This window comes from Pteropus medius, unplaced genomic scaffold (genome assembly GCF_902729225.1).
Source record: "Pteropus medius unplaced genomic scaffold, Ma_sr-lr_union100, whole genome shotgun sequence".
NCBI lineage: Eukaryota > Metazoa > Chordata > Mammalia > Chiroptera > Pteropodidae > Pteropus > Pteropus medius.
The window spans coordinates 14,752,517-14,774,232 of record NW_024354499.1 but is presented as its reverse complement, the minus strand read 5'-3'; the positions used below and the strand labels follow the sequence as shown (position 1 = coordinate 14,774,232).

Sequence of the window (21,716 nt, the reverse complement as noted above, 5' to 3'; positions counted from 1 at the left end):
GACTAAAAAGTTCTGGATATCTGTTTCAAAACAATACTAGACACTGCTGAACTATATATTTTTTAATGTTCACAATGATAAATTTTGTTATGTTTTTTACCACAATTTAAAAAATGATGTTCTCTGATAAAATGAGGCAGTTCAACTTTCAACTCGATCACACAAGTGCTATTCCTTGAAATAACTATCACACATCCAAATGCAGCAGAAGTGTTTTATGCATACTTTATATTTCATCACAGAATACTAAAAAGACATCAGGGGATTCAATTTAATAAAATTAATAACTTTTACTTCTTCTAATAACAAAGATCTCATGAGCTAGGTAAATTTAAGGTGGCATTATTATAATTTTTTAGATTGTAAGTTGCTTGAGGCAGGTTTCTTATTTCATTTGTTTACTATTCTGACACCAGGATCTAACAGAGTCAGGACTTTATCCAGTGAAAGGTTCTGTGAAATGACACTGGTGCATTCTCCCAAGAAAGTAAGATGTGGTTTGCATTTTTAGAGAGCCTTTGACTGCTCTGTGGAGAAAGGAGTGTCGGGGTCAGGGGCGGATGGAAGTCTGAACACCACTTGGGAGGCAGTTTCAGGGACCTGGCCTGGGCTGGCTGAGGTGGCTTGGACGAAGACGGGGGTAATTCCAAATTCCTAGAGAGAGTCATTTGCTCTAGCTTGCGTTAAGAGTCTATGAAGTGGCCTGGAGGGAGAGGGGTGAGGGGGTCACATGATACAGTTTGACATCCAAGGGCTACCCCAGAGGGTAAGAAAGGTAATGTTAGAGAACTGAGACAGGACTAGGGATGAGCAGGTTCCTCAAAGCAGTCTGTATCACGAAGCCAATGCACTCACACTCCCTTCTGAGAGATTACCAAAAGCCGGCTCGGCCCTCTGTCCTTTACTTGCTTTTATCCCTAAGAGTGAGTCCAACCCCTAATACTCCCACCTTTAGAAGTCCATGCTGACCCTCCTTTGTGCCCTGGTCCCACCCTGTCCCTTCTCAAGGCCTTTTCTGTGCTGTTCTCCCAGCTCTGTCTTACACCATCAGCCATTTCTATCAGAATGCAAACACCTGAGACACAGACCCTACCTCAGTCTCCACCTGGCCTCTAGGTATGCCCCATTTCTCTCCCACCCTTTACAGTAAACCCTTAATAAAGCTGTGGAATCATGCCAACATCGCATCCCCGCCTCCCACTCCAGTGCAGTGTTGTCCCCTCCTGGTCATGGAAATGGCTCTTATCAAGGTCACCAAGACCCAAAGATATCCAAACCATTGGCCAGTCCTCTGTCTTCTGTTTTCTTGACCACCCAGCAACACTGGACATGGTCAGCCACACCTTCATTCCGGAAACATTTTGTTCTCCTGGCTTCTTGGCCCAACGCTAGGTTTTCCTCCTGTCTCGCTGGCTCTTACTTTCCAGGTTCTTCGCTGGCTTCTCCTCCACCACCACCCAGGCCTCCACATGTTGACTAGCTGGTCTGTCTTCAGACAATGGCTTTATCCTTCTGCACTCACTCCCAGACCAATTCATCCAATTCCAGAACTTTAAATGTGGACCTTGGCCCAGTTGCCCCCCCGCTCAACCCAGCGTGTTTGACATCTCTTTCTGGTTATCTGACAGATAACCCTCACATGGCTAACTCAGAGCTCTTCATCATTCCCTCCAAATCCACACATCCACATATCTGCCCCACCTCAGTAAATGTCACCACCATCTATCCATTCGCTGAGGTCAAATTACTGTAAGTCATTTACTTTTATTTTAAAATAATGTCAAATTTAGAGAAAAGTTGCATGACTAGTGCAAAGAGCTCCTGTTTACTTTAACCAGTTTCCCCCACTGTTAATATTTTACCACATGTATGTGGTATATGCCCTATCAGAGTCTTTCCATACGTACACATTACCATTTCTTCCAAATCATTTGTCAGTAAATTGCAGACATGATGCCCATTATCCCCTTAATACTTTGGTGTGCATTTCCTTAACATTGACACAATATTATCATCACAGATTCCAGTCACATGTCATAGTAGTCCTTTATAGATCTGGATCCAAACCCACATGGGTACCTACATTATGTATGCGTTTGGTAATTGTGACACCATGGACCCACACACATGTGGTTTAGATTTTCGTTCTCCTTTTTTTTTTTTTTTTTCTTTACATTTTTCCTTGGAAAACTATGATGAGACAGTCCAAAATGAAATGTGAGATGGTGCTGAAACATGAGCCTCCCAGACCAGAAAGCCCTCAGTTACTAGAGAAGAGCTGAGCCATAGGCACAAGTCTAGAGGAGCTGAGTGGGGCTATTGAAGAAAGGACACTGTGAAAGTCACTCATTCACAGGGTTGCCAGGAGTCAGAACTGACTCTACCGCTCTTGATACAAATCCGAGCTAGATCCTGTGTTGCAATTAGATCAATGTATCTCTTTCATCTCCTTTGATCTGGAACAATTCTTCCACCTTTCCTTATCCTTCATGATCTTGGCATTTTTGAGAAGTACAAGCCAGCTACCATGTAGAATGTCGGTCTGGATTTGACGTTTCCTTGTGATTTATGCGTTTTTAGCAGGAACAGCAATAAAGTGTCATTATGTTCCTTTCAGTGCATCATATCACAAGGCCCCTGATGCTGATTTGTCCCATTAGTGGTGACGTTAACTTTCACTACCTTCTGCCTGTTTTCTCCACTGTCAGTTTAGCTAATAAGGGAATTTATTATTTTTTATTATTATTTATTATTATTATTTATGCCTACAGCACCTGGTCTTCCTAGGGGGTCTCCCATCTAAGTACTAACCAGGCCCGACCCTGCTTAGCTTCCGAGATCAGACATGGGGCTTGTTCGGGGTGGCATGGCCATAGACCATGAACTGTGGCTCCACTGGGGCGTGAACCCAGGACCTTCTGTGTGTAAAGCAGACACGCTAACCACTACGTTATGGAACCACGTCCGAATTTATTATTTAATGTCAAATTACTAAGGATTTGGAGGGATATACCGTGTCTACATTTACTAGTAAGATAACACTTGCCCTTTTCTCTTATTTCTTTATATCTATATAAATTAATGGATTCTAATTTATTCAGTGGGTTATAATCTGTTATTGTCATCAACTACTTTGATACTAAAATTGTCCCAGATTTTACCATTGGGAGTCCCTTTGCACTGTTTTTTTGATCTATCCTGAGTGATACACGATTGCTTCTTGCAGTGTCCAGCATCTAATTTTCCCCTCTTCCAGCAAAAATCTCTTCCCAGATTTTCATGTCCATTCTCAACCAAGTGATTAGGGTGACATGGACCCCCACCTCAGCCCCAGGAGTGTGTCCTGACTTGTTTTATGCTAATCAATGTGTCCCATGCTCCTCCTGCACCTAGTGATTGGTTCAAGTGGACGCCTGAGCCATTCAGGCTGGTGAGAACTGAGAAGAAATCTGGTGTGGTTCCTGAAAAAGAAGCTTCTTTTCTCTTGCAGCTACTGGAAGAGAAGCTACCAAAGACCTCTCTCTCCCTCCTGATGACATACTGCATAGATATAAATTTTTGACCTGATGTAGCCATTTCTGCTGCCAAGAGGGAAGCTAGCCTGAGGTCAATTTCAGTATGCAAAAGTGGGAAGAAATGAGAGAATAGCAGAGGAACAGGTATAGAGCTCTGGTGATATCATAAATTTCTGGGTCATTCTGTGTCTGAAGCTATCTGTGAATTGGTTAATCATTTGAGCCAATAAATTACCTTTTTATTTAAGCTAGAATGAGCTATCATAGAAGTTACTTGACACCAAAAGAATCCTAATAATATACTCATTTAAAACAGCAAAAGAAGGCTGGCTGCCAAGAGAAGCAAAAGGATAGGTTTCTGTCCCTTATGACCAAAAGAACTCTGACTATGACCCTGCTGGTCTCCCCAGCCATTCTGAGAGCTTCTGAGGGTGTACTTGCTGTGTACCTCAGCCTTTATATTAATGGGTAGCTCTTGTGCATGCTCAATCAGTATTTCATGACTACATGTGTGAGAACTGCTAGGGTTGTATTGTCCACCCTTAGGTCCCTGGCATCTAGAGCAGTGTGGGGGACATAGAACAAACATTTACTGAATGAATGGGTGAGCCATCCAAGCATACCTCTGAGCCCCTCTCCTTAAACCCACCAAAGGAAAAGACGCTGCACGAAAGTCTTGCATGACATTTTATTCTCCTGAGAGGGGAAGGCAGTGGAAGAGTGAGGTGAGCAAAAACGGAGGGCAGACTCTGGATTTAGGAAGGAGGAGCTGGCCACGTGCTTTCTCCCCAGGGTGGGATCAGAGGCCCCAGAGGCCCAGATGAGACTTGGAATGGAGAGAAGAGCCAGTTGTGGAATGTGTGGGCTCTACAGGGTAAATGGAGACTCAGAGTCACCTGTTCCTGCTGAACACACCAGATTCGCAGCCTTGAAGCCAGTTGGGAGGCTGTATGTGTTGACGAGCTTTAAAAATAAAAAGCACAGGCCTTGATGACAGGAAATGATGGGGACTGAACACTAAGGGGCAACCCTGGATCTGCCAGCATCAAGTCCCGAAGCATCAGTGAGGAGCTGCCAGAGCCAATCATGGGCCCCTTCCCGCCCATCTTCTGCAGCCATGGCCTGTCCTCTCCAGCACAACCGCAACTGCCCTGGAGGGAGAAGCCAGGAAAGCCCTCCCTCCCTAGTGAGATTCCCAAGCCAAGCTCTCAGGCCCCTAGGATCACAGGGGAGGATGTAGCCTCAGCTTCTGTCTTCAAGGCTCTTGGCTGGGCTGGGGATTGGAGTTTGATCATGGCTCTAATGTCTCTTGAATATCATCCCAGACTGAAGGCATTTCCTGGGTGTCAAGCTCTTTATACATGAAGAGCTCATTCTGTCCTCATTCCAACCTCAGAAATAAGGATTATAATCCTCCCTTCACAGATGAGGGAACTGAACTCAGAGGTTAAATTATTTGCCCAGGGTCACATAGCTGAGGAGAGACGGAGATCTAATTTTACACTAGAATTGCCTGAGGTAAAAAGCCCCAAGATCTTATGAGTATTTCTCTATGTTCTTAATGAGTATTTCTCAAACATTTCTAGCTAAAGCCCACTTATTCAACTTCTGCACACTTTCCTGTATTGGAAGCGAAGGAGTAATGTGTCATAACAAGGAAGCTTAGAGGGACACGTATGAGCTGCTTATGAAGTTCTCTACAATAGACGTATTTTTGTGTTTTTAAACCACGTCACACATGCTTGGGCAGGCTGTCTGGAGATCTCCGGGAATGCTGTCACTTCTGCACTCACCTGCTCAAGGTTTGCACATCTTGATGTCCACACAGATTTCACTGGGTGTTTTGCCAGCCATGATGTCTTTGGAGATGCGACGAAGAAACGTCTTCATGATCTTCTTGCAGAGGCCTGTCAGCAACCTCATCTTGCTGCACACTCGGGACGCAGCCTGGGCGATGCTGTCCTGCCGCGGCAGCACCATGAGAGGACATAGGGATATGGTGAGCCCCGCTCAGCTCTGCTATCCTGCAGGCTCCAGCAGCTTGAACCCTGGGCAGCTCTAGCAATGGAAGCACTGGGTGCGAGAAGCTGGTGCCAGGTGGCCAGGACAACAGAGAATCGAGAGACAGGACCTGCCCCCACTCCCAGTCCCCAAGGCCTTGGCCCAAGCTTGGCCAGTAGGGACTCTTGAGAGAAGGACAGTTGGCCTCGTTAGGGTTTCAGCCCCCTGTACACCTGCCCCTGTCTTCTGTATGGAGAATGGTGCCTGTGACTTCCAGACCCTCATTAAAGGCTCTGCTTATGTAGCTTCCTGAGTTCAGGGACTGGCTGGATTCTCCACCTACAGGAGGTGTGTGGAGAAGTTTAGGAGGGAATCAGAGCTTGGAGCCTTCGCACATTTGATTTTAAAACATCTTCTGCTGCCATCCCAGTGGAGAAGGATACATCTGAGTACTCAGGGCAGAGGGTGGACCCTACAGTACCAAGATGCTGACCAGAAGGATACATCTGAGTACTCAGGGCAGAGGGTGGGCCCTACAGTACCAAGATGCTGACCAGGTTGGAGGAGCAAAGAAGAAGGAAGAGGGAGGGAGGGAGGAGGGAAGGAAAGGAGAAACAATGGCTCTTGGTAGTGACATATCCACTTGTTGAGCATTTACTCATTGCCCAATGTGGCACTGAGCACATCCCACCCTTCTGCTCCTTTAAAAAGCTTGGGCAACTTGCCAGGTAAGAATTATTATCCATCTCATTCCATGGATAAGAAAACGAGGCTCAGAACACATTACTGGCAGCTAGGAAGTGGCAGGTCTGGAATTTACCAGTCCTGACTCAGGTCCCTAGGAACCAGCCTCTCAAAGCTCTGTCCTGAGAACTGGATAGAAACTATGCACACTTTTCCTCCCACTTTCACACCCCCAGAGTGTCTCGATTTCCCAGAGTTCTCTGAAGTCCATCCACAGACATGTGAGGAGACCTGCTGAGAAGCTCTGGCCCAATGGAGATCAGCCCTTCCCCAGTGTCCCCGTCCTGGGCAGATGTGCTTGGTGCCCTGGGCTGCCACTCCATTGACCAGCAGGCCAAAGGCTCCACAAGCCTCACCTTGTCAGGCTGCTTGCCCACCATTTTCTCCAGCTTCTGGATTATCTTCGTACAAGACCAACAGTTGATGCTCATCCCCTCCCGTGTGATCAGCAGATCACCCTGTCAGGAAAGGAAGCCCCTCGAGGTGGTCTCTCTGACACCCTAAGGGCCCTTGGAAGGGCCCCAGGAAGGGGCCTTTGGGTGCTTTCAAGGCCAGCAGGATCATTTATGATTTTTCTGTCCTGAAGGGTCTGACCAGGCTGCTGGCCCCTGCCCACTTTTCTAGTAGTCTTAGAGGGGCTGAGGGACCCCAGACTCTGCCTCACACCCACACCTCCCAGGGCAGCACGCGTGCCTCTTCCATACTCCAGCAGACCCCAGAGATCCCTCTTGTGGAGGGCCCAGCCAGATTATCATGGCGCCCCTACCACCACCAGGCATGAGTATGAACAAAAGCAGTGTCTTAAGCTCACAGCCTCTTCTCCTCCTCCGCCTATCCCTTAGAGACCTCCAGCCCTCGCCCCTGGCACCACCCAGGGAGGAGAGGGACTGTGAGAGGCGAGCAGAAAGCTGTGTACCTGGAGACCCTCCTGGGCCAAACTCTGGCAGAACTGCTCTCCATCATGCAGGTCAGCCATCACCAGGTCATGGTGCTCAGGGGTCAGATGAGTAAAGGCCAGACCTGGGGAAGAAATAGCTTCAGCATTCCTCCTTAGGTGGAAGGAGTGGGAAAGTCAGTTCTCCTGGCTAGTGGGGAGCCCAGGAGGTGCCCGGGGCCCAGGACAGGAGTGGGGCCTTGTGAAGAGTCCAGGGGGCCCTCTCCTGCCTCTCAGCCCTAAGGCTGTTCTGACCCACTCTCAGGGAAAAAACAAAAAACAAATAAAAAAACACTTTCAAGCTTTTTCAGGAAAGCCAGAGGGAAAGACCGACCCCCTCTCTTGTATTCACATGCCCCTTCCCAACTCGCACACGCGCACACACAGGTTTGGGGTTGGTCTGCAGGGAAACTTCTTTCCCCATCTCCTTTCTAGGGATTGTCTTTCTTTTACTCTTTCCTTCCAAACTCTGTCAGGTGGCACAGCCCAACCCATTCTCCCTTCCAGAAGTGTCCTACCCTCAGCTAAGCCCTTAGAGCATCGTGGAATGACTTCAGGGCCTGGGAGAAGGGAGAGGTGTGTGAGTCTTGAACAGTGAGAGGTCCCCATTTGCTCACAAGCCCTGTCATGATTTTAGCCAGTGTGGCCCCGAAAAAACATCAGATCCTCTGATGAGGGCCAATAACCTCCACGGCACAGACGAAGAGTCAGAGACCCAAAAGGAGAAGGGGACCGTGCCACCCGGCGTGATAAGCACAGCTGGTGCCAGAACCGGCCAGGGCTCCCTTCCTTCCCACTGGCTTCTCTCCTCATCAGCCAGGTCACCGACAGGCTGGGGCTGCACCTGGCTCTGAGGGAGAGGCTTTTGTGATGACAGCGAGAAAGCTGGTGAGGGTGCGGGGAGCTGAGGGGTCTGCACTGAGGGTGATGTCCTTACCTGGGGTGGCCAGGAGCTCCAGGGCAAGGAGCAGGAGGGACCAGGAAGCCATGGTGAGGCAGCTGCCCAGGTAGCCTCGATGCCCTGTTTTATGGAGCCTGGGAGCCCGGCAGTCTGACCTTGCCAGGTCCCTTTCCTCTGCTAGGCCACCTCCCCATGTCACTGGGTTTACCACAAACACCAGCATCAACTTGTGGAGAAGTGTGGGGAGAGGAGTGGTACCACAGAAGCTCCACCCTCCCCGCCCCCCACGCACCCCCCACTACATCCCCACATTACTAGAGCTTTCCGAGCTGAGAGGCACATTGCTGAGATGTGGTCATGAAAGGAAAGTTCTGTGCCAGCACTTGGCCCCTTCTGCCCCTTCGTCCCCTCCTCCTCTCCCTGCCTGGGGCCTAGGCAGAGTCCCTGCATCAGCCATCTCCTCATACCCTTGCTCTCCCCACAGCCATGGACTCCACTGCAGCACTACCAGATGTAGAAAAAGGCCCTCTCAGTGTAGACCCTGACAGCTCCTCTCGGCACTGCTTTCTCAGGCTTAATGAACCCCAAGCATGAGCAAGTTCCCCCAGCCCCCCACCAGCCTTCTCACCACCATCACGGAGGCTGGGGCTCTCTCTCAGAGCCAGGTGCAGCCCCAGCCTGTCAATAACCTGGCCAAAGGAGAGAGACAGCCATTGGGAAGGGAATGAGTCCTGGCTGGGCCTCTTGCCCCAACTCCTGGGCCACTGACTCTTTATCTGTGTCATGAAGGTTGTTGGCCCTCATCTGTCATAAAAATACAGGCTGCCCGAGTAAATTTGAATATCAGATATATAATAGAAAAATTTAGTGTAAGTATGTCTCACCTATTGCATGGAAAATACTTATACTAAAAATTATTTATTGTTTACCTTCTTCCTGAAAGGCATTTTGAAGGAATAATTGGTAGGACTTTGTTGCTTATTGGATATAGAAAATAGAAGAGAGAGGAAGCAAAAGTTTGACAATATTTGAGGTCTGGGAGGCTGAGGGACTGGTTTTGAAGCAGGGAAGTTAGGAGCTTGTTTGTGAAGATTTGAGTTTAAGATGTTGCACTTGTGTCCAGCTATGTGTGGACTGCTTGAAGGTAGGATTGCCTCTCCCCTCCATGCCTAGAACAGCCCTCAGACCAAATGGTATCAGACTGAATTCACAAGGAAACCAGGATTCAGAGAGGTCTAGTGAATTGCCCAAGGACACACAGCTCCATGAGGATTGGTCTGAGGATTTGAACCCAGGTCCATTTGACTCCAAACTCCAAGTTTTTCCCACACTCCGCACTGTTTCTATCTCTAGGTTTCCAGTGCAGAGCAGCTACCCCTCTTGCAGGCAGCTCCAGCACTGCTTCCTCTCCTCTCAGCAGGCCTCCTCTGCTCTAAGCACTTGTGGAGACCTTGGTCTAAGGTGTGAAAACCACATTAAAAATAAGGAAAAGGCCCCGGAAGGTGACTCATGTCTTTCTTTGTTGTGGGGTATTCAGTAAGACCAGATATTCCAGTAAGTCCTTGCCTGGAGTGTTCATATAGGACTCATTTCCTATAGTTGATCACAAGCCTCCACTCAGGCCTTAGGGTTGCCATGTCAAGAACACCTGGGCAGGTCCTACTGTCTTCCCATTCCTGGAGTCCGTGGACTGGCCCATTGCAAGTCAAGCCCAGGCCCCCAGGAGTTCCTATATGAAGGTTTTGCTCTCTATATCTTCTTCTAGAACTCTTGCTTTCTCCAAGGTCACAGAGATATCCTCTTACTTTCTTCTAGAAGTTTTATAGTTTTAACTTTTACGTTTAGGTTTACAATTTGTCTCAAATGAGCTGGGTTGAAGCTCCATTATTTCAGATCAAGTGTGAAAATATTTTCCTTTTCCCATTGAATTGCTTTGGCACTTTAGCTAGAAATCAACTGGCCATATAAATGTGGGTCTTTATTCGTGAGCTCTTTATCATAGCAACTACTATTTCATTAATAATAAAGCAATCCAATATTTGAACATTAATTCACAAAGGAAGATAAGAATAGCCGATAAACACCTGAAAAAGTGCTCAATATCCTAAGTCATGAGGAAATTCTATATTAAAACTACAATTAGATGATGGCATCAACATGACTATAATTAAAAAGATCTCACTTATACGTGTGGGAAGGGGTCAGCGAAACGGGTGAAGGCTGTCAAAAGGTACAAACTTCCAGTTTTAAATAAATAAGTCTGGGGACGCACTGTACAGCATGGCGACTATAGTTAATTATACTGTATTGCATATCTGAAAATTGCTAAGAGAGTAAATCTTGAAAGTTCACATCACAAGAAAAAAATTTGTATCTATGTGTGGTGATGAATGTTAAGTAGACTCACTGGGTAATCATGGCATAGTATATACAAATATCAAATCATTATGTTATATACCTGAAACTAACATAGTGTTATATGTCAATTATATCTCATTTTTAAAATAAATAATAATACCTATTGTGCCAAGTTGTGAGATATTAAAAATCATATTAAACATTTGGCACATAAAGGGGGAAAAAAAGTACAAAACAACACTAAATGTTGATGAGGATGTAGAGCAACTAGTACCTCAAACATTGTTTGTGGGAGTATAAAATGGCACAATCATTTTGAAACCTGGAATGACAGTTTTTCATGGGGGTAAGCATCCACATGCCCTATGAGCCAGCAATTTCACTTATACATCTTTACCCACACTAGATGAAAACATATGTTTTCATCTATGCAAAAATGTTCAGATATATGGCCCAGCAATTACATTCCTAGAAATCTACCCAGAAAAATTAAAAACAGAGATTCAAAGAGATATTTATTTATCAGTGTTTACAGTAGCATTATTCGCAATAGCCAAAAGTAGAAACAACCAAAGTGTCCATCCACAGATGAATGGGTTAACGAAATGTGGTATATAGACACACAATGGAATATTATTAAGCCATAAAAAGGAACAAAGTTCTAACACATACTGTAACATGGATGAAACTTGAAAGCATTATGCTAAGTGAAACAAGCCAGACACAAAAGGATAAATATTGTATGATATCACTTACATGAAATATCTAGAATAGACAAGTTCATAGAGACAGAAAGTAGATTAGAAATTCGGGCTAGGGAGAGAAGAAATGAGAAAGTTTCTATTTGGGGTGATGAAATATTTTTTTTTTTTTGGAAATAGGTAGTGGTGATGGTTGCACATTTCAAATATAATTAATGCCATCAAATTGTACATTTAAAGTGGTTAAAATGGAAAATTTTTTACGTTATACACATTTCTCCACAATAAAACAATCAAAGAAAAAGAATGCTACAAAAACTTTTTCATAAGAGCTAAAAATTAGAAATAACCCAAATGCCCATCAACAGGTAAACGGATAAACATTAAGGTGAAGGTGTACAGTAAATACTACTTGGCAATAAAAGGGAACAAACTAATGATACACATAACAAAATAGATGAATCCCAAACACTGATCAAAAGGAAGTCAGACACAAGAGACTACAGTCTGTATGATTCCATTTATATGAAGTACTAGAAGAGGCAAATTTCATCTGAGGTGGAAAAAAAAGCAGAAAAATGATAGATGAGAAGAGGACGTGGGGATTATCGGGAAAGGGCACAAAGGGGCTTTCTGAGGTGTTGAAATGTTCTATATTTTGATTGGGGTGTGAATTCCATGAGTGTATGTGTCTCTGAAAACTAATCAAACTGCACACTTAAGAACTATTCATTTCACTATATGCAAATCATATCTCTATAAAAAGATTACCTAAAATATTCTTAAGTTACAAACAATTTTACCGTTCTTAATGAACATTATCAAATACTTTCCAAAAAGACTCTATCCGTTTAAACCACCAGTACAATGTCCCCTGCACTCTCGCCAGCATTAAATATTATCAGTTTTAATCTGTAAATGTAATGAGTTTTTACTGTTAAAAACAGCAGCTATTTTTTATTTCCACTTACAACTACAAATTAAGTTTAATATTTTCCCTTTTTTTTTTTACTATTAAATTTATTTCGGGGGAATTGTCTTTTTGTGTCCCTTTGCCCATTATCTATTGAACTCTACTTTTTTTGGTTGTAAGAATTCTTTATATAATAAATATATTAACGGTATGATGTATTTGCTCCAAATACTTCGTCACTTCTTGATTAAACTTTAAACTTTGGTGAATTTTTTCTTATGTATGGAAATTTTTCATTTTCAATAGTCAAATATGTCTCTTTCCTTAAGAGATCTTTTTTTCCATTTAGAAAGTTGTCATTACCCCCTTTTCCCTAGGAAATAATTATTTTTTTTCTAATTTTTGCAGTTATACGTATATTTTTAATATAACACTTTAATCCTCTGTAACATTTTTGTACGGTATGGGAAAACGAAATTTATAGTTTTCAAAATAGGATTCAGTTCATCTGAAATCGATGATTGTATAAATTTTCCCCTCCTCCTCCCTACTGATTTGAAATGATTCTTTTATCTTATACTATTATACATAAGATCAAATTCTGAGCTATCTATTCTGTCTTATTGACCTGAACATCTAGTGTTTTGTTGTTTAACTACCGAAGCTTTCTTTTTCAGATTTTCCTTTGACATTACTTTACTTTAAAATTATACTTCAGATATTTTCTATACTGCAGTACATTATAAACCAAAGTATACATAAATTATACTCTATATACTAAATATAATACTTTATAAATTATTTTGATAAAATATCACATTGTAATTCTTATTTTCAATTTTGTTAGAAAATTCATATAGAAAAAACTAATCACTTTCTCAACCATGAGTCTTCTGGTTTTACAAGTCATCTTTCATATCTGTCAAAAATTTTTTTAGGAAGAACTCTGAAATGCGGGGACATCAAGTGTGACCAGGGTAGCGTGGGGAGCTGGTGACACCTACGAGGTCAGCAGCACAGAGACGGCCAGAGGAGAAAGGTGCAGGGAAGAGGACACACATTTGCTCTGTCTCACACTTGCGTGCGTGGCTTGGAGCTTACTCCATGGCCTTGTGGCACAGCAAAATGAACTCAAGGAACTGAAAGATAATTGAAGGCAATAAAACTGAAATGAAAAGGGGGATCATCAGCCAAGAATGACCCAGTGGAGAAAGCAGAGGGTGAAAATAAACTGCTTTGTGCAATTCCAGTTACATAAAACAAACCAGCCCCTCGATGGTAACAGTCTGCTATTCTTGCTTATACTTGGAAAAGTATTATTAAAGACCCTCGCTCTTGGAATGAGAAGGCACTGATCAAAACTGTAGGAATATTTTGCATTTCACTAGCATTCATCAATCTTTCCCTTTTGGTAGACATTTCCATTACATCCTATTTTGGGGATTTTGTACTATTACACATCGGGTTTGCTAAATACATCTGCCTATTTACTCAAATTATTTACTCAGGGCTTTTTGCTTTTATCTAGTTTTCTGATAGCTCATATAGGTTATTATTTCTCTAAAATCACCACGTTTCCATTTTGGTGTCAAATTATTTTTATTTCTTTAGAGTAATTTTAATTTGAATTTCAGTCTTTATGTTTTGGGAGACGCAGCCTGAAGGCACGGGATGTATCTTTCTGATCAATGTTTCTTCTACATCATCACTCAAAATGACTGGCTGTCATTTTCCACAGTAATGGTTTATTTTTTGGCTATATAACCGGTGGTCAGAAGTTATGGCCTTGGTATAAGCTGTTAAGATAACTATATGAATGAAACTATCCCTAGTTTCCCTTTTCATCCCACTGCAGTTATAACGTGAGCTCTAAAAAATAATCTTGCCCAAGCTCATACTCTGTTGCCTTGGTACCTGGTTAGCATTTATACTACTTCAAATAATCATCTTTTTTACTTAAAGTACAGCCTCCAGTGTATTTTGAGATGAACATTCTCTGATTGTGCTTTGTCAATAGTTTTCTCATTGCTACAGTTGTTTGGTTTAATTGTCACAAGCTTAGTTTAAGAGACATCACATTGCTTGGGGTTCCATTCGTCAACCAGAAATGCTGCTTCATCCCCTTACAAGTCATAGTCTTAGCAAACTAAAAATCCTATATCAATAACAATTTGTTCATGTTTTTACAATTTAGTTTTAAAGCTAATTGAAACTTAAAACTACAATAAGAATCATAACTTTTAAAATGGGAAATGGTGATGATTCGGGACATATTTTTTATATGAAAAATGAACTGAAATAAAGCTTCCTCCCCTCTAAATTTCATACCTTCTCATAATGTATCTTTTGTGTCTATGATATTATTTATTAGTGTTTTCTTTTAAAAACAAAATAATTCCAAGAAAAGTGTTTATACTTGTTCAGGAAAATTGTATAAATGTTAATTTGATATCAACACAAAAGGTGAATGAGTTAACATTTAACCACACTGATCTTTGCTACCCAAAAAACTACCGGATGCAAACTTATCTCTAACTATGAGATTCGCTGCCAACTTTAAGATACAAATTGAAACATTTTTATTGAATTAAAACACACACACACACACACACACACACACACACACACACACACACACGAACTCTCAGCAGCAGCTTACCTCCCAAAATGTGAATGTAGGAAGGGAAAGCAAGACAAAGAAAAAGACCTTCAGGTGGCTACTGTAGTTAGACTCTCTCTCACTCATTTTCCCTTTCTTCTAGCTGTAGGAGGTGGGAAGATCCACTTGCACTTCCCAGAATTCACTGCAACTTGGATCTGAATGTGAAATCAGGTTCGACACTCAGATGCACTCAGATGGGATTTAGGAAGCTGACCGTAAGGCCATATTTCTGCCCCCTTCTGTTTTTGCTGGCAAGCACAGTCATGGAAATGTAAGTTTTAGGGACAGGAGCATTTCTAGTACCAAAAGGCTTCTTAAGTTTGGTTTAAGCTGGCTCATGGCCCCCTCCATCTTCAAAACCAGCAATCGCAGACCAAGTCTTTCTGATGCTTTGAATCTTCCTGAAGTCCCTTCTGCCTCGTCTTCCTACCTCCCACTCCACACACACATATTCACATATAAACCCTTCCTGTTCTTTCTTCTCTGCTTAGATCCTCACTTCAGCACCTGCAGCTGGGGAGCCTTTCCTTTATCATCTATGAGTTCATGATTTAAAGTTTCGAATTTTATTTATAAACAGCATAAAAGTTTAATTTTTTTTTTTTAGTTATTAAAAGCATAAAGAAAACAAATATAAGCCCCCACTTTCCCATTACTTCATAGTCTCTCCCCTCAGAGGAAACTACTGTTAAAACTTTCTTTTTCATCTTTCCATACAAGCATTGTACATATACAATTGCTCTGTTCTTAATTATGAAATGTAAAACATATTCAGAAATGTGCACAAAACAAAATGGACAGCTTACTGGTTCATTCTAGAGCAAATATCTGTGTAACCACCACCCAGGCCAAGAACCCTGCCAGCATCCAGGGGCCCTTCCCATCCCCCTCTCTCTTCTCCTATCCTGACCTGGGTGATAATCATATTCTTATTTTTCTCTGTAGTTTTACCATCTAAGCATATACCCTTAAACACTACGGATCCGTTTTCTCTGGTTTTGGAATGTATGTAAACAGAATCACACAGAATGGATTCTCCCGTGTCTGACTTATTTGGATCAACATCAGTGTGTGTGTATGTGACAACTTCTCACATGTTGTCGCGTATATGAGGAATTTGTTCTTTTCCACTGCTGAGCACTATTCTATGTTGAATATTCCATAATTTATCCATTCTCCTGTTAATAGATGTTTGAGTTGTTATCAGTTTTGGCCTGCTGATAACACACTAACTACTTTCTTTTATTTTCCAAATTTGTTGAGATACAATTAAAGTACACTTGCCTGTATACATCTAAAGTGCACAACATTATGAGTTTTGACACATGTGTCCGTACACCTGTGAAGTCATCAGGAAAGTGATCATGCCCATTACCCGCTTGTGTCTTTTTGGCTGGCTGGCAGGAGTTGTTCTGCAAGGAAGAAATAAAGGAAGAAAATCTTCACGATGGATGGAATGAATGGATGGATGACTAGAGGAGCCTCACATGGTAGACTTTTCTCTCACCATTTTGGATATACTTCCCTGGATGCCTTCTAAAATAGATGCTACAGAGACAGTTCATGTATGAGCTGACTCTAAGGGCCCATTCTGGTGCTTAGCCTGCTGATACTGAAAGCTCGACTGGTGGTTGAGAAATGACAGGCATGCCTGCTTTGTGTCTTGGACAGAAACTCCTGAATGCACCACTTCGACCAACTAAAGACAAATCAGATGGTGAGGAATGACACTTGAACCTCTTCTTGTTGTTGTTGATCAGAACTGAGATTATACTCCTGACCACATGGCCAACCCATCTGAGTCACACTTCAGAGTATGACACAAAGGAAAAATTAGTAGTTTCTCAAGGGGTTAGCAAACCTCATCTGAGCTGCCCAAAACCAGTTCTTAAGTTTCCAGGCCACAAGAGGGGCCCAGCCTTCACCCAGGCCTCTGCTCTCAGAAGTCAATTCATTTACATCACCTTTTCTTCCTCATGTCCACCTTTTGCTCTCCCTCGAATAACTTCTCATACTCTCCCAACACAGCACCACTCCTACATGGGCTTCTTCCTTTCTGAAGCTCCAAAGTCACTGACAACTTCCATCTCTGGCTTCTAGGGTTGACAAGACGTTGTATGTAGAGGCCTTCGAAATGGGGTTCTTACAGCCCACTCCTAACCCTCTCCTCCCACCCCCACCTCACACCTACCTGCTCCATCCCAGATGACCCCTGCAACCTCATTTGGATGTTGGCTTCTGTTGCTGGGTGTCCTGGTACCTGGCTCCTGCCACATCCAGTGCCACCTCATGGAACGGGACTGGGAGCATTGCTCTCACCTTCGGGAACTTTACGGCCCAGTCCAACCCTCCATGTCTGGGGCATCTGCTTCTCCCTGAGTACTGTTGATTCGCACCAGCCCTGCCTCACCGCACAACCGACATAGGGTAGAATCCATACTAACTTGAATTGTTTTCTAATAGCTGCTTGTTTGCTAGTATATACACTTGAGGAGGGAGGGATGTGTTTTTTTGTTTCATTTTTTTATGTCCATTTTACTTTTATTGAAGTGTATGTATCAGGTCTGCAGAAATCAATATGAGCATTAAGATGTGGCCAAACATAAAATCTATCAAATTCAATGAAAAGTTGCTGACTTTTAATAGTAGTGGTATGTTTCATTTTTTAGGCCCATTTTTTTAAAAGTACAGAAACAATGAGTAATAATCACACATAATTCTACCAAGAAATAGTCATTATCAACAAAACGGTATATATCCTGCCAATCTTTTACCTGTATTTGCTTTTTTTTTTCATTACTAACCTAGTTTCCCCAGGTACACCAACACGTGAGTGAATTCAGGATAGTGACATTTAACCATATTTTATTGTCTTTTACCTTAAGGGCTACTGCAGGACTTCATAGCTCTTAAAACTGCCCTCCAACTATGTCTGCGATTCATTCACCTACAAGCTAGGCCAGCTTCAGTGTGGCAACACCTGCTCCACTTCTGCCTCAGAGGATTTGGTGGTAGGCTCTGTTCCCTCTGCACTGCCACCAGGTCCTACTGGATGTGGCCATCTCTGCCGGGGGTGCAAAGCTGGGCTGTGTCCCCTGGCACCCTGGGGACCCCAAAGCACTGAGTGTTCTATCTGGAATAAGGGGAAGCCCTCGTGCCACTCTAGCTTCTCAATTTGTTAGGCTTCATGAACCAACATGTCCCAGGGCTTTGTCTGGAGCATCTCTTTAAGCGTTTACTCACAGACATCCGTCTCCGCGGAACTTGGTCGAGAATCCTTGGGGTCTGGGCTAGGGGCACACCTGGCCGTTTTTAGAACTGACCCACACTCTGAGCAGCCTGGAACACTGGGACGTGGAGGCTGCTCTCATGGAGCTTACCTTCAGTGGGAGACAGTCACACAAATAAGTGGAAACAGAAACAATGGCTAAGATGCTGTAAAGGCGCAGGTATTTGGTGCTACAAGAAATAACAGGAGGGTTTTTTTTTAAATATGCCAGCAACAAAAGAGAGCCTTTCTCAACAGAGCACGATGACATCTGTAGGTATGTAGGACCTGGCGTGCAAAGAGACTGAACCCCCAAGGTGCTCGTGCTCAGCACATTAAAGCCGCCAAGAAATGAGGTGTGTTCCCAGGGCTCAGCGCCACCGCTCCTGCACCTTGTTCCCTGTCTTCACCATCTGGTCAGTGGCAGAATTGCACATCCTGGCCACCTCATGTGTAGGCGGGGCCCTGCCAGGCCTGGAAGATGCATCTGAGCAGAACTGAAGTGTGTCCCGCAGCTGGAGCATTTGCCAGCCAGTATGAGACCTTCCAGAGTCCTCTTTTTCCCTGGTTGGTGAGCGACAGTGGTCAGGATGGTGGCTGTGTGTCAGCCTGTGTCCCAGTGGCTGTGATGAGCAGAGCTCCTGGTCACCCACTGTGCACATGAGTTTGGGGAAGAAACAAATATTTGTAGTCCTAAACCACAGAAGCCTTGGGGTTTTGTGGTCAGAATTTCCTGACACTGAGCCTCCTGGTGGCTGAAGAAGTGTTTGTTGTGTTTTCTCAGCAAGACATCAGACTTCCTAAGAGCAAGGTGACTGCTTTGATTTTGTCCCCACGCAGTGTCCAGCACGGCGTTGGTCCCAGAGTCAGGGCTCCATTAGATATAGTGACTTCACCAATCTCCCCAGGAAAGACACTTGTCCCTGAAGAAATGGCAGCTGGCACCCTTCCAGCAGGAATCAGCTTCTCTCCCTTTTGTGGAAGCTATGATCACTCCCTCCCATGTCCTGAGGCATTTCCAACAACGAGGCTCCCTGGGGCCTTCTCTCCTTCTCCAGCTGCCTGACTGTCTCTTTCCTCGCACCCCCGTCCTTCCTCAAGATGCCTTCCTCAGGCTCCACATTTTTCCTCAATACTTTGCACAGGTTCCAGGATAACCACCCTAGCCCCCTTGGGACTCCTGCATGGGGAGACTGAGGAGAGCCTTGAAGCTCCTCTTCCTGCAGAAAGGCGACCCAGATGCCTATGAGAGGCCTCTCTGGACTTCTTTCTCCTTAAGCCCAAGCAATTAGAGGCTGGGCCAGAAAAGTAGAAAAGAACATAAACTAACAATGGACAGAAATTCCCTCCAAACTGATGGCAGCCACAACCTACAGATGCAATTCTAGGAACATTTAAAGTCCATAAACAAATGTGATACACACACACACACACACACACACACACACACACAATGGAATGTTATTCAGCCTCAAAAAGAAAGGAAATTCTGGCACATGCTACAAATTGGATGAACCTTGAGGATATGATGCTCAGAGAAATAAGCCAGTGATAAAAAGAAATACTATGTGGTTCCACACATCTGAGATACTTAGAGTAGTAGTCAAAATCATAGAGACAGGAAGTAGAATGGTAGCTGCCAGGGGCTGGGGGGAATAGGAGTTACTTATTGTTTAATAGACACAGAGTTTCAGTTTTGTAAGATGAACAAGTTCTGGAAATGGATAGTAATGATAGTTGCACAACGATGTGATTGGCTTAAAACCACTGAACTATATACTTAAAATTAAGATAGTAAATTTTGTTATGTGTATTTTACAATTAAAAAAGAAAAAGATTCACAATTCCAGGGAGGCGAAAGGTACCCTCTCCTTCATGGAAGCAAAGGTCAGTAGAACATCTTTGAAGAGCTGCTAGCAGCATGCATTTAAATATGCTGGCCCTTTCAGCAATTCTTGGAGTTAGCCTACCTAAAAATACTGAGAGATGTTCACAAACATATAAAGTGTATTCTTTGAGGTATTGTTCCTAATACTGAACACCTAAAAATAATCTATCAATAGCGGAATGGTTAAGTAAATTATAGAATAACTCAGAATATAAAACAATCTGTAGGCATAAAAAAAGAGTTAAAGCCGTAAGTCCTAACTTAGAAAGATGCTCAAGAAAAACTTAGTGGAGAAAAGTTACAGAGCATTAGGCATAGAATAATTCCTTTAAAATAAAATGATAGTTCGATGTTTTATTAATTTTCTATTGCTGCATAACAGATCATAAAAACTCAATGGCTTAAAGCAACACTCATTTATTATCTCACAGTTCTGCAGGTTAGAAGTCTGGGTGGGCCAGCCTGGGCTCTTTTCTGGAGCCCTGAGAAGAATCCACTTCCAGGCTCTTCTAGGGTGTCGGCAGAATTCCCAATCCATGCAGTTGTAGGACTAAGGTCCTTGTTTCCTTGCGAGCTGTCAGCCAGCATCATTCTCAGCTTTTAGAGGCTGCCTGCATTCCCTGGCTCGTGGCCACCTCCATATTCATAGCCAGCAATGGTGCTTTGAATCCCTCTGACTTCCCCTTTTGCTACCAGTTGGGAGTTCTCTGTTTTTAGGGTTCATGTTATTTTGTTAGGCCCAACTGGATAATCTCTCCATCTTGAGGTCAACTGTATCATATAAATAACATAATCACAGGAGTGATAGTTAAGCATACTCCAGAATTCTGGGGCTAGAATAGTACATCTTTGGGGGGCCATTCTACCGACTACCCATATAAATGTACATACATGTAATATATGTGATGAAATGTGCACAGGAAAAAGCCTGGAAGAGAATGCAGCCAAAAGTTACCAGAGGCCCTCTCTGAAATTAGTACAGGGGACTTCCCTTTTCTACACTGCCACTACTGCATGTGGATTTCTCCTCCCAGGAGCTACTCGCTTCCTTCTATGTCAGTACCAAGACTTTGAGGTCACTGTCTCTCCCTCATTTCAGTGGAGACAGACCCTGCCAATCAGTGTCAGCCAATCAGTGTGTCCCATTGGCCCAGCAGAGTGATGGGTTCAGGATGGGTGTACTCAATTTCAACCAGTGAGAGGTGAGATGTTTGCTGTGGCTTCATGGAAGAAAGGCTTCCTCTGACTATCATAGAGCTCCCAGAGGAGCCCCACTCTCTGCCTGGACAGTGTGGGGGAAGCTGTGACATCTGGAACAGCTGTACCCATTTCATTCTGTGAAGGGAGAACCAGAAGCTGGTGACATGATTTAATCCTGTGGACCAAGCTTTGTATACAACTACTTCTATTTCTGAATTTTTCTATTACATGAACCAAAACTTTCCTTCATATATGTCAGTTTGAATCAAGTTCTCCTTTATTTGTAACATTAAAATACCTAATACAAGTATTCTTACAATCAGAAATTAATTAACAAAAAAATAAAAATATTCCCCAAAGTCAAATTTTTCCTTGCTAGCTTTAATAAAGCCTGCAAGTTGATTTTAGTCCATCCTTTGCCATCAGATAGTTCTTTTTTCTGGAGAAAATGCAAAAGTGCCATTTTTGAAGATATCGATGTTAAGCTCTTAATAACCTGAGCAGGATTAATCCATCAAGACCACCTGATTCAAGAAGTATGTCTGCATCCCCACTATGAACAAAGCCCCATCAAGGATGCTACGAGAACCACAGATATGAATTAGATGAGTTCCCTGCCCCTGGGGCCTAC

At 43.4% G+C, this 21,716-nt stretch overlaps 1 protein-coding gene and 2 pseudogenes across 2 annotated transcripts; 1 reads left to right on the top strand and 2 right to left on the bottom strand.

The window, feature by feature from the left end:
* Positions 1-2,762: 2,762 nt before the first annotated feature.
* On the bottom strand, positions 2,763-2,878 carry LOC120594696 (uncharacterized; annotated as a pseudogene).
* A 1,311-nt stretch (positions 2,879-4,189) lies between these two features.
* GNLY (granulysin) lies at positions 4,190-8,281 on the bottom strand. Of its 2 annotated transcripts, XM_039852406.1 has the most exons (5): positions 8,132-8,281; positions 7,177-7,280; positions 6,617-6,718; positions 5,309-5,477; positions 4,190-4,478 (listed from the first exon to the last, which is right to left on the bottom strand). In XM_039852406.1, exons 1-4 carry the CDS (start codon positions 8,181-8,183, stop codon positions 5,313-5,315), a joined length of 423 nt encoding a protein of 140 aa, XP_039708340.1. In that variant the 5' UTR covers positions 8,184-8,281; the 3' UTR covers positions 4,190-4,478; positions 5,309-5,312. The 2 variants fall into 2 exon arrangements, with proteins under 2 accessions (XP_039708340.1, XP_039708341.1); XM_039852407.1 differs by lacking the exon at positions 4,190-4,478 and having other exon boundaries at positions 5,339-5,472.
* A 4,947-nt stretch (positions 8,282-13,228) lies between these two features.
* On the top strand, positions 13,229-14,217 carry LOC120594491 (probable G-protein coupled receptor 160; annotated as a pseudogene).
* Positions 14,218-21,716: the final 7,499 nt, after the last annotated feature.

Coding starts and splice junctions, on each gene's coding strand:
- GNLY (XM_039852406.1), bottom strand. CDS start 8,183: ATGGCTTCCTGGTCCCTCCTGCTCCTTGCCCTGGAGCTCCTGGCCACC. Junction 7,281..8,131: donor GGAGCTCCTGGCCACCCCAG/GTAAGGACATCA, acceptor TTTCTTCCCCAG/GTCTGGCCTTTACTCATCTG. Junction 5,478..6,616: donor TGGGCAAGCAGCCTGACAAG/GTGAGGCTTGTG, acceptor CTGCCGCGGCAG/GACAGCATCGCCCAGGCTGC.